At 31.9% G+C, this 13,056-nt stretch overlaps 1 protein-coding gene across 2 annotated transcripts; it reads right to left on the reverse strand.

Annotated features, from left to right (window-relative positions):
- Nucleotides 1-4,127: 4,127 nt before the first annotated feature.
- On the reverse strand, nt 4,128-6,100 carry LOC118349671. 2 transcript variants are annotated; one of them, XM_035695193.1, is made up of 4 exons: nt 5,733-6,100; nt 5,386-5,568; nt 5,030-5,243; nt 4,128-4,833 (listed from the first exon to the last, which is right to left on the reverse strand). In XM_035695193.1, the coding sequence occupies exons 2-4, from the start codon at nt 5,490-5,492 to the stop codon at nt 4,522-4,524; spliced, it is 633 nt and encodes a 210-aa protein (XP_035551086.1). In that variant the 5' UTR covers nt 5,493-5,568; nt 5,733-6,100; the 3' UTR covers nt 4,128-4,521. The 2 variants fall into 2 exon arrangements, with proteins under 2 accessions (XP_035551086.1, XP_035551082.1); XM_035695189.1 differs by having other exon boundaries at nt 4,224-4,833; nt 5,030-5,248; nt 5,733-5,858.
- Nucleotides 6,101-13,056: the final 6,956 nt, after the last annotated feature.

Genomic DNA, 13,056 nt, shown 5'->3' on the forward strand with positions numbered 1-13,056 from the left:
GAATTAGAGCGAAGTTGGATTCAGAGTTAGATTTTCAAATTTTTGCTCAGCTCTAGATGAGAGTTTGCTTATAAGATGGGGAAAAGACCCCCCATGGAAAAAATGCACAACAGCCTCTAGAATATCATTACAAATAGGGCCAACAGGAACTGTAGAAAGAAGAGGTAGCCATCAAGGTCAAAAGCTGAGTCCACATGGATGCTCCAAACTACATGTTTAACTTCTTCAAGAGTTTGACTTGGGAATATATCTAAGTAATGGGGTAGTCGGATAAATAGGTTCAGTTTTCAATTGATTATGAAAAAAGTTGACAACAACAATATGTATGATATGGTGATTAGAAGTAGATGTTCCATCAGGGAATGTGAGAGAAGTAATGTTAGCTTTCCTCCTTTTATGGGCAGTCATCTAATGGAAGAATTTAGTGTTTTTGTCACCCTCTAACAACTAGTGAATTCTAGATTTTTGTTTTAAAAACATTTCCTTTTGGAAAAGTTTGTCATCATAACCTTTTTCTAGTTTCTGAAGAGCAAGAAGATTAGAATTAAGATTAAATTGTTGTAAATTAATTTCAACAAGTTGAATATTGTCTCTCAAGGAAGCAAGGTCTTGAAAAAGATTTCTCAAAACTGAAAAAGTTCAATCTTTCAAAGCACTTTTAAGACGTTTCATTTTGAAAACTATTTTATGCATTCCAAAAATATGACAAGGTTGGTTTCAAATAGAGTAAACAAAATCTAAAAACTTTGGATGTTTGGTCCTCATTCTTTGAAATTTAAAAGAAAAATCCAATTTAAGGAAATTTTTATCTTTGAACAAAAGAGGGCAGAGATTAAAATGATTGTTTTTTCTAGTTGAGTGAGTGCAACATGAGGAAAATTAGAGAACTAGGATTGGCTAACAAGAGCACAGTCAAGTAGGGGTGCTACCCGCACCACCCCCTTCCTGCCCCCCGCCCTGCATGGGACAAAGGTGAGATTTTTCCACCATGCACCCGCCCCCGTGGTGCAAGGGCGGGGTACCCTGTCTGCGTACTATGGTGCGGGGGTCGAAACCCTATACGTCCCCCCCCCCCCCCCCAAATGGGCCGTCCAGAAGTTGTTTCTGGGCCATTTTGGAGCCAGCAATAAAAAAAATGTATAATTTTAAATTTTTTAAATTGCAATAAATTGAATTTAAAATAATAAAAAAATACAAATTAAGAGAAAAAAAATTAAAGAAGTACTTCTAATAGTCCAATACCCCTGAGTCCTAACTCCTAAGCTATTACAATTTACAATAATAGAATTTATAATAAAACTATAATAACTAAACTATTAGAATAATATAAATTAAGAAAAAAAAAATTACAAAATTACAAACATAAAAGAGACATTATGGTTGTATCAATATTACAAAAAATCGAATATGTAAACCTAAATACAATTGTCAATTGAACATAAATGATAAAAGTGACAATGGAGAACTTTGACTTTGACATTTGGGGCAGGTGGCCTAAGATGGAAATAGAACTTAGTGCTACTTGCTGTGAGTCGTGAGATCATAAAATCTGAAACATTAACAATTGAATAGGAAGATAAATTAGTATTATAAATAAGAAACAAATTAAAAAATTACAAATTAAAATCTGACTAACCAAGATGAGATGGAGATCAAGACATTGAGAATATATCTTTTGAATTTCAGCTTGGAATTAGGATTGAGGCTTGAGGTGCGCATATGACAATAAGATTATAAAACATTTAGATACCAAAAATTATATAAATTCGAAAAAAAATTAAGGGACAATACAAATTGTACAAACTTATGGCAAATGACAATGGTGGGTCGGGGTACAATATGATGAAGTCATACTGGAGCAGAGGTAGACGTCGTATCATGTATGGCTAAAACAATTAAATTTAAAATTAATTCCAATGAAATGAATATAAATAAAATAAGTCAAAATACTGAAATGAAACATTGAAATCAATGATTACCAAATCCAGCTATCTAAAGGCCTAGGTCAATAATTATGATTTTATGTATTGACAATTCCTCAATATCTTTTTTTATGAGTTGCAATGTTTCTCTTCGTCCTCTGCCTATTTATTTTCTAATATCTGCCTTTGATTCTTGTCTAATTCATTGTACTCTGGTTACTAGTTGGAATCGCTTTTTAAATCATTTCTGAGGACCTATCTCCCATTACGAGTTTCCTGACCTCAACCCTGCTCTAGTTTCTTTCTAATCTCTCTTTACCTCACATTTGTTTTTAAAAAAAATTTCAATATGATTTCTGCAAGGCCTAACTTCCTTAACTGATCAATAAACAATGTCAATTCTGAACACACTTGAATGCAACTTATATCCCATTCCCAATTTCCCTAGCTTGACATATATGATGATGAAGTATTTTCAAAACATGTTATCTATGATGAGGAATGATACAAGCAGAGGGAGGAAAAAAAAAACAAATCAAAATTTGGATTGAAACCCTAAATTAAATTAGGGATGTCAAAGATTGAAACTCCTAAATTAATTTATGGTTTCAAAATTCGGATTAGGGTTTCAAAGATTAATTTAGGGTTTCAAATTGGAAGCCTAAACTAATTTAGGGTTCTAATCCAAATTTTGAAACCCAAAAAATCACTATCACAAATTCACACACAAAAATTAACACACATCAATGATCAAAACACATGCACAATCGAGTCTCCACAACACACAATTCACAAACATACAATCCCATTCTTCAACTCCGATTAAATCTCATCCTGCCTCCAATCACCATTCCATAACTCAATAAAAAATAAAATAAATATAATTGGAGAGCTATCAGGATTCATATTGGAATCTCACCTTCGACGACGAAGATGCAGACGGACGGCGACGACGATGGCAAAGTGCGTACGACGGCAACATTGGACTGCTAGGGAGAGAGAGAGAGAGAGAGAGAGAGAGAGAGAGAGAGAGAGAGAGAGATTTCACAAAAAGGGTCAAGGGGGGAGTCGTGGGGGAGGGGCTCTTAACATATAACCAAACAAAATGGCGTCGTTTGGTCATATGTTATTAAGTTTAAAAAAAACCCTAGGAATGAAACGACGTCATTTTATGCTTGGGTTTTTTTTTTTTTAAATATAAATACATATATAATTATTTACATATTATATATATATATATAAGCGTGTCTGGGCCCCCTCCAAACCTTGCCTCTGTTAGAAGCCTCAAATGCGGGTGAGGCCACCCACCCCCCGCATCTGCAGCCCAGAGCCCCGCCCCGCCCATGCGAGGGTGGGGCGGGGATGGTGGATAGCTCTTATGTTGTCTGATTTATCTCTTTATTATCCGTCTAGTATCTTAGTAAGACCCGTTTGTCGGAGAGCGTTTAAGGCAGTTAGGTTGTCGGGTCATGATAAGGATGGTATTTGCAGGATTCTGAAATGCGAAGGTCGGTGTTGTTTAACAACAAAATGGATAAAATGTTTAGATCTAATTCAATCATTAGCTCCAGTTCGACTATGCCACCTGACATAGTTAATGAAGAAGATTGCTCTTTCGAAGAGGCTATGTCACCTACTTTGAAATCTTGAAAGATTCCAAAATTGATTTAAATTCTATTTACCGAACCTCCTGGGTTCAAACTATTTTTAATATTGCTTTTAATGTTAGAACGATTGAACAAACTTATGCTCTTTCAAAATCTCATGAAAAATGTTACCTACTCTCAAAAGATCATATTCAAGATTTTTTGAAAAAGGGTTACAAATACTTGCATATATATTGGTTCTGTTCAAATTGCTGTCAAACCTTTAACTAGAAAAGACATCAATGCTTCTGTTCTATTTTATTTAAGAGATGCTAAATTCAATCAGAGCCAATGTACAAGTAGATTGACATCAATGACTTTGATACACATATATATATATATATATATGTATATGTGTATATATATACATTTTGATTATGCCATGGCCATTAAAGAAATGAGTGTATTATCAAAGAAATGAAGGTCCACAACTTTTGCCAAATATAAGGATATATAGACTTTACTTTTATATGCCCTTTAATTCACCAGAAAAAAAAAAATATATATATATATATATATATACACACACATATAAAAAGAGTGCCTAGCTAGCTGATCATGATCATCGTGAGCTGTTGTCTCCAGTTTATATATATATAAAAAGAAAAAAGAAACCGTTCATGCATGTGGGTGTACAGTACTGTAGATAACATTATTTACATGGCCTCTTGCATATATGTTTCAAATATATATTAATTAATTAGTGGGGGCCGAGAAAGAAATATATTGCTTATATATAATTCCAAATGCCAGCCCATCCATCCCATCCCCCTGAAAGTAACCTAAACCTAACCTTTTTGGGTTTTTAAAACCCCCATTAGGACAGCTTACCCTTTTGATTTAGGACGGTAAACCCACGAGATGGTCGGGGCTTGTGAATTAAGATCATGAGCCAGCTGCTAGCTGGATCATGTACATGTGCAACTTGTACAGAAAGGATCATGGTTAGCTAGCTAGGGCCCTAGAGGTGCCCTTCTAGGGATGCCCTTTCTTCTTCTTCTTGAGACGACGACGTTGGATATAGTTGGAAGATTATCGTGTTGATGATGATGATCAGCAGGATGAGACATGCTGCTTCGGTATCTAATCATATCTTGTAATTGGATCATACGCCGGCCTTCACGCAATTCATCATGTTCTTCATCATCATCTTCCTTTACTGGGAAGAATCTTCTTGGCATTCTTTCTCCACTTCCCTTGATTTCATGATCATTGTTCATGCTTAAGTTGAAGCTCGAATCCCCCTTCTTTTTTATTCCTACAAGCTATTATTTTAAGCAACAACCAAAAAACAATTAATTAAGATTGGAAAATTGCATGGAAGATCGAAACCGGCCATAATTGACATGATTGATAAGATCATCAATGATAAATAAATTGATAAAAATAGGCTATGGAATGTGAGGGAGCTAGCTGATGATCATCTAGTTCATGTTTAATTAACTAATTATGGAAACGAACCTTACATCCCAATGAACAAAAGCGAAAGGGATCCAACAGACTTCTTTTACATACTTCGCACAAATGAGAGCTTCCTTTACCGGTAATCTTAGGCTGAGGTCTCTCATTGAGGAAGAGAACTCTGGCACTGTTTATCACATATGTCTGAACTCCAGTTATATCCAAAACCTTCTCAATCTCCGCCACCCGAACAACATCATGATACGATGATCTCCTAATCTTAGAAAATCAAATAACATAACAAATACAATATGAAATCAATCATTATATATATATATATATATATATATTGTAAGGATTGGATGAGTACTGCTGAATTAATTATCATAAATCGCCAAAGAAATTACAGAACCCACTTGGATAACAAGGTGATCTCTGTGGCGTGTTGATCGGCAGTAGAAGCAGAAAGCATCGTGATTATGGCAATCAAGGCAGAACATGTTGCACTCGCTGCGAGAGGCATTTTTGTGGTTGGAGCAAACGGAGAAGAAATCCGTAGATAATAACGATTCAAGCCAGCTTGGTACCAATGTCATTGCCTGATATTGTTTTTGAACCCAAAAAGATTTGAGCATCAAATACTCCTATATAAGCCAATTGAAAATGAAATATAGATATATATATATATATATATATATATATATTGTTGAACATTCTCATAGATTAATAAAGCGTGATATATGTTTGCATTGATATTCATTACCTCTGTCAGGCCGGTTGAATATTACTAGGCAAATCCGCACACAGCTACACAAACACAGAGAGAGAGAGAGAGAGAGAGAGAGAGAGCGCAACATAAGATTCATCAACAAAACAATGGATCGACAAAAGGACAAGCAGTGACAAAAATGAAAAAGAAAAGAGGGAAAAACTTGGAACTGTGACGGTTCAGATCAGGAAATGTTAGGTTAGGTGGATTTTGGATCGTAGGATATGTAGTGGGAGGAGGATGGGCGTGGACTGTTTGGGGGTTACGCTTCAGTATTTTTGGTTCTTGTAGCTTAGCTAGCTCCCCTTGCGTCTCTTCGAAACGAACAAAGTTGCGTTCGGGCGGGGAAGCCTAGCTTCTATGAGAAGTGAAAACAACGTCCACGCCTAGCTATAGCTAGCTAGCTGCTTACGTACTTTCACGTGGCAATAGCTCATTGGTTGCGTTCCACACGTCCCCTCTGATGTTATGTATATTACGAATTCTTATACTCAATAATCCTACACACATTTGGTAAAAAATTAAAAATAAAAATAAAATTTTTCATATAATATTCCGTAATTCAGAATAAAAGGTCATTCATGGGTACTACGTACGTACGTACGTGGGAGATCAGCTAAATATAAATATGACCTTAATTCTCAGATTTGCAATCCTTAGAATTATTACAAAGACCACGATGATATAATATGGATTTTGATCATTATAAGTATATAGGTTAGAAAGTTTCACATGCATGCGACCTGGATTTCCTAATTTAATTTTTATATATATGTATATATATTATGGTCAATTTGGATCTCAAACCCATATCCACTCATCTCTCAACTCATTTTAACTAATCATTATAATTTTTTTAAATTTCAATATAAAATATAATAAACAATTCAATTTTTTTAAATTTTAAAATAATAATAATATTTTATTCAACTTTCAACTCAACTCAACTCAATTTAACATTCAAATCCAGCCTTAATTTTCTAATCAAAGTGCGCGGCTGTTTAATTAGACCTATAAATTAGGTAGAAATAGAAAACAGTACCATGCGATCCACTGATCATTGATTAGCTTTTTGGACTATTTTAACTATTTTCTTTGGTAGAAAACGTGATCTCCTACTCCGAACATAAGTATTTTAGGTGGAAAAGAGATATTAGAAATATAAATTGAGTTATATGATATTTATTGAATATTTGATATTATTTAAAAAATCTACAGGTGTAGCAACAAATGAGAAAAATGCTAAATTTACAAAAGAAATTATAGACAAATAACTTTAATAATTGGCACGGCTTAATTTGATAAGATCTATTTTATAATAATAAAAAAAACATTATAATTTGACGAATGAGAGAAATAAGAGAAATATAGATAAATATTATGGGTATTAAAGATTGTATATTTATCCTAATGCTACTTAAAATGTTTATATGGGTAGTAATAATATAAGTTGAATGATCCTGTCACTTAAAATTGATCTCAAATTCAGCTTAAAATGAAAGTCAACATGATCAAGTTGGACAATTCATTTCCTAGCCAGCTTGTCGAAGTTAGTTATTTATTACATTATTGCACTACCAATATTTATACGAACTGTTTCATCTTATTTAACTAGGAACTTCTACTTCTTTACACCAATTATCAATTAAACAGCTTGCATTAAGTAATCATGTTGAGCACAAAGATCTAGTAGCTAGTTCTAAACCTAATTAATTAACTTTTGAATATTTTAGCTAGTATAGTCTAATGGGTAGAATGCATGCATGCAAACAAAAAGAAGAATTGGAAGAAAAACAATGAAATTCAGCCAAATATCTAAATCAATCTTCCCTAACTGCGGCCTTAACTAGAAGTGAAGGATCTTCATAACGTTCATCACGAATCAATGCCAATATTACTTTCTGCAAGAAAAGTTTCACACTTGTATGTTTTCTGATCTACTTTGATTGTTCACAAGGCATTATTTCTATTTCTGATAGTTATAGATGATCAATATATCATATAGAACTGAGAGGGATGGATCTAAGTATTTGTATATATCAAAAACAGAAAATCTAATGGGTTTTCGAAAAAGGCATTTATTCTTTATGGATATGAAAGAAAGAGTTAACGTACAATAATTCATGATCAGAAAAATAATTCTCACAAAACTCTAAGAAATTCACATTCAAACAACGTAACATTATTCACAGAAATCTTGTAATTACATATTAGAAGCTACTTGTGAAGGGCCATAAACGCTGCAACTGAAAAGGCTCTGTTTTTGCAAGAATATCACCCACGAATCGCTGCATTATAGTAATATCCACAGCTTAGACCACCATGTACGCATAAGGCAGATATACAAAAATTAAACCTCAAGGAAGAACATGGGAATCAGATTGACAGTGACAAAAAATTATTGAAGAAACAAACAAAAAACCTATGAAGCACTGCAAGAAATTTGGAAAGGTTTATCTGATAGAAAAATTAGACCCCAAAAATATACTTGAAAGGGAATTTTTTTCCTAAAAATCAGCCTCGGTCGTTCGCAAAATAGATGCCCAAAAACTTAGTTCCCAGCCAAATATGGAGGCACTATTTCCCAATCTAATTCAAGGGGCAGGAAACGACTCGAAATATTGAAGCAATACCATCGGGGAAGTCAGAAATTAGCATGTAAACTGGGGTAGGAGGAACTTTAAGTTGCGGGTGAGCTGTCCATGGAGGAACATCAAAGTATAGGGGAGCTAGAGAAGGGCACTAGGAAAATGGGACTCCGAAGGTGAATGGAGGAGTTTCGGCAGTGAGGCCTTCAAGTGGCGTTCCGTCCGTCACAAACAGGAGTGACCATTGGCATAAGTAGGAGGTAGAAGCGTCGTTTGGTGTTTGGCAAGTGGGTTTTCGTATTTCTTGGGTTTCATCGAAGTGGAGAAGAACAAGCCGTGGGGCGAAAATGTTTGGGGGGAAATTTATTTATTTTCGTCTTTTGCCGCCCCAGAATCAATCCCGACATAAATTTTTTTGTCGCAACAAGTTAAAACATTTTGCGGCACAAATTCGTTGCTAAAACATTCACAATCGCCGTAATTAACAAATTAACTGAAGTCCTGGATTGTTTCGTATTAAAACATGCGGCGAGTTGAAAATCGCTATCAATAATGTTCATTGGCAGCGATTTTTTTTGTAGTGATTTATGAATGGCCGGTAAAGGACATATTTCTTGTAGTGTCATGTCCATTTTAAACGTAGTTATTATAATTATTTTTGTATTAAACATTTTTGTTAAAAAATGGGTCTGACAACATTTATTATACTATCCATTTAGACCTTTTATACAACATTAAATGCAAAATAATCACTTTATATATGATTATTTCTCTTCCATCTGAGAAATTTTGATGGTTTCATAAGCATAAATGGAAATTAATATGACCAATCATCACCATTAATGAATAACATATATCAATTACAACTAAGCACTCTAACTTCTAGTTTTGCCCCCGTAGCTGAAATCTTGATCTGATCATGCATTTTAGATTGTGAGATCATCGATCGGTCGTTCAACTAATTAACCACTTTTATTAGACAAAATATGTATGAAATATATAATTTATAATATTATATGTATATATATTGTACAGCTCAATATTCCATGCACGTACCATATATATGCACCAAATTAACAAGATTAAATAAATGTAAAAAGTGATATATTAATGCATGCATGCATAATGCTTGTATAATACATGGAAAAGTACGCATGCATAATTAATATCTTGTTGTCATTCATTAATACACATTAATTATTAACGCAACAGATCATCATCATCTAGCGTCGTCTCATCATCGATTTCATGATAATTTGTGAATGATCAATACTGCATGCCTACTGGCCGGGGTTAAAAGCTGCCTTAATTATTTTCCATGCACATCCTTTCTACTGATCAAATGGCCAAATGGGAACCATATAAATATGTATATATATATATATATATATATATATATATATATATGTGGCCATTGTTCTATATATACATTATTTGAGTATTTAATTACTGTGCAACCATTGCAATCATGCTGCTTCATTAAAAATAATTTTAATTTTATAAAACTATTATAAATATAAAAATATTATAAAATAGTTTTAAAAGAATTATAAATTGAAATTCTCCTATATAAAAATCCTAGAAAAAAAGTGTCAATCGATGAGGGTTAGGCCTCGTTTGGTTACATATATCATGAGATGAAATGAGATAAGAAATATGTTAATAATAGTGAGATAGTTTGTGAATAACAGTTAAATGGTTTAAATTAAAATATTTTTTGTGATTTTGATAAATGATAGAGAAGAAGTTCAATAAAAATATCATAAAGTCAAAATATTTTTAGAATATAATTTTTGTTTTAAGATTTGAAAATATTGGATTGTTTTTTGTGTTTTGTTTGGAAGTTTGAAAAAATCATAATAATTAGGTAATGACTAGATAAAAATTTTGAAAATTGAAAAGTATTTGTATTTGAATGGTATTTAGATATTTAGATGAGAGTAGATGAGATGAAATGAGTTGAGACCATCTGACGAGGCCTTATTCATAATATCGACAAATTCAAATAAAGCTGGCAACATGGGCTAGTGTAAATTAATTTTGAGATTAGAGATTCCTATTAGGACTAAACAAAAATTCAACTTCGAATCTAACTCCGCTCTGACTTTGACAAAACGGAGTCGGAGTTGATTTTTTTTTTTTTTTCATTTGGAGGTGGAGTCGGAGGTGTCACTGGACCGACTCCAACTCCGACTTTGCCCTCTAACTCCAACTCCAACTTTAAATCCGACTCCAACTCTGAATCCAATATCAATATTGTACATATGTTATAAAAGTGTGTATTTATCTATATATTTATATAGTTATATAACTAAAACTTATATAGTTAAATTCAATAATATACTAGTATGAGCTAGTTATTATAAAATAATATATTTATACTATAGTATAAATAGACTAATAGTCTAATGATAGTTTAGTATATGTAAACATCATAATATTACTACCAAGCATAATCAAGTATAGAAATAAATTAGACATATACTAATTTACTAAAGTATAATAGCATATAATTAAATATTAGAAAAAATTCTAGTATATAATTAAGTTAGAAATAAGTTAAACATTAGTATAATAACATATAAGTAGACACTAAAAAATAAGTCTAGTATAAAAATAAGTTAGATATTATTATAGAAGTAAATTAGTTGTGAATGATTTAGTTCTAGTTTTAATTTTTTTGAAAAAATTGAAATTTGTAAGGTGACAAAAAATTCTTTTTAAAAAAAAAAAAAAAAGACTAAAATGGAGTTTAGATTTCAACTCCAACAAAATCAGAATCAGAGTTCGAGTCGGATTTATAATATAAACCAAGTCCAAAACGCCATCTACTAGGGCGCGCAGACCCCTTCATGCCTCCAAATGGAAATAACAACGCCCACTGAAGGGCCCAAAAGCTTGGGTTTCCATATGAATAATCACCACTTCGGAGACTCATAATCTGAAAAAGAAATTTGGAGCTTTATGGGCCATATTTTACGTTTGATTTTTGAGATAGCCTTCAAAGACTCAAAAAAACACACCAAAGGTGATCCCAATTAGCACTTCAGCATCCCCACTCTATTATTACGTTACATACAATCATTCATTTTAAAAAAAAGTAAGATTTGTTATTAAAAAATTAATTTTTACATATAAATCTTATATTTATTTATTTTTTTTTAAAAAAAGTGTGCAGAACTTACGCACTCTTTAACTGTAAATATCATTTCTTTATTATTTATTACTTATGACATCAACTTTTTTTTTTCAAATAACAAGTTTTAAGATAGATGGATAATACCACATCGACATAATAATTCTATTTAAAAAAGGCTTTGTATATGTAAAAAAATTTTAAAATTTTTTTATAAATTGATATCATTTCATATAATACGTTAGACTGCAAAACAATCTTTATTATAAAGTAAGTAGATACTAAGCATCAACAATGCATCAACAGTGAATAATAAAGCAAGGCTAGGAGAGTAGAAATTATTGTGAGCAAGGCAAGCAGGCCCCGCCCAACCACCATGACATCTTTTAATTAGAAATAAAAGTGACAGCTAATTGCGGGCAAAAGTGGTTTCCTAGGGCATAACAGCCCCACCATAAGAATCATTTTCACAGCTGTGTTTGTGTCCCAATACTTCCACAACTTGTATGTTTACACGTGATCTTAATTTTCTTCATTTCTTCCTTCGGATAGGACCAAATTAAACAATCATTACACTTTGTTACGGCTCCTGTGACTTAATTTTGTCCGTCCATAGTTTTTACAGCTAGATATAATCGTAGATTACCTAAACGTCGTATAATTTTTTTAAAAAAATAATAAAGTTTATTATTAAAAATTATATATTTTTTTTTATAAAAAGATTATGTAACGCTTGTACATTTTATAACTGTAAATATCATTTCTCTATTTTAACATTTTATCCGTGGTGAGTATTATAACCCATGATTTCATTCTCCTTATTATTACAAAGAGAGGAAGTATCATTTGAACTATAAGTTGACCGATTGGGAAATTATAAAATTAAATATTCACACAGAATTTATCCTAATTAAAATGCAAAAATAAGATATAGAATTAATTAAACAAGTTGGAACCATTTTTCTAAAGTTTTAGAGGATGTAACTTTTAATATAATTTGGGTCGATGATATGGAATTTTATTACCGAATTGAAAGTATTAAACAACTCGATATGCCTACAAATCCAGCCGCCTTGTGTCATTACTAAAAGCATCCCAATTATTAGTTATAATATAATAAAAAGGAAAAAATTACTTTACCTCCCAAAGTGTACCGTTCTACTTGATTGTCCGGAATTTTTTTTTTTTACTTAGTGATTAAAAAATTAATTTTAAGTGTATTAGTATATTTTTTTTTATTTTTTAAAAATATTTAAATATATTAAAAAAATGTGATTAAAAAAAAAAAACTCAAAAGAAACGTGCAATAAGTAGAGTGGACTATTCTGAACTGATATAATAATGTTCTATTCACAAATGGTTATGATGTAACATAATTTAATTTGTAATAAAAATTTTTAAATTTAAATATTATAAATCAAATAATGTTATATTAATGATGCAGATAGTGGTGTTATTTATACTGACTTAAAAATAGAATGATCTATATATAAATTATTCTTCTATTTTTTTTTTCTCCAAGTCTTTTTGGGATAAACTCTTATTTGCACAACAAGGCTTTTTTTGAACCATAATCTTGTAATTAATGGTGCTT

This window comes from Juglans regia, chromosome 1 (assembly GCF_001411555.2).
Source record: "Juglans regia cultivar Chandler chromosome 1, Walnut 2.0, whole genome shotgun sequence".
Taxonomy (NCBI): domain Eukaryota; kingdom Viridiplantae; phylum Streptophyta; class Magnoliopsida; order Fagales; family Juglandaceae; genus Juglans; species Juglans regia.

Excerpts from the sequence above, each read along its gene's own strand:
- LOC118349671 (XM_035695189.1), bottom strand. The coding sequence starts at position 5,565 with ATGACATTGGTACCAAGCTGGCTTGAATCGTTATTATCTACGGATTTC. Across the intron at positions 5,249-5,385 it reads GAGATCACCTTGTTATCCAA|ATTAGGAGATCATCGTATCA; the intron begins GTGGGTTCTGTA and ends TGATTTTCTAAG. Across the intron at positions 4,834-5,029 it reads TTTGTTCATTGGGATGTAAG|CTTGTAGGAATAAAAAAGAA; the intron begins GTTCGTTTCCAT and ends TTAAAATAATAG.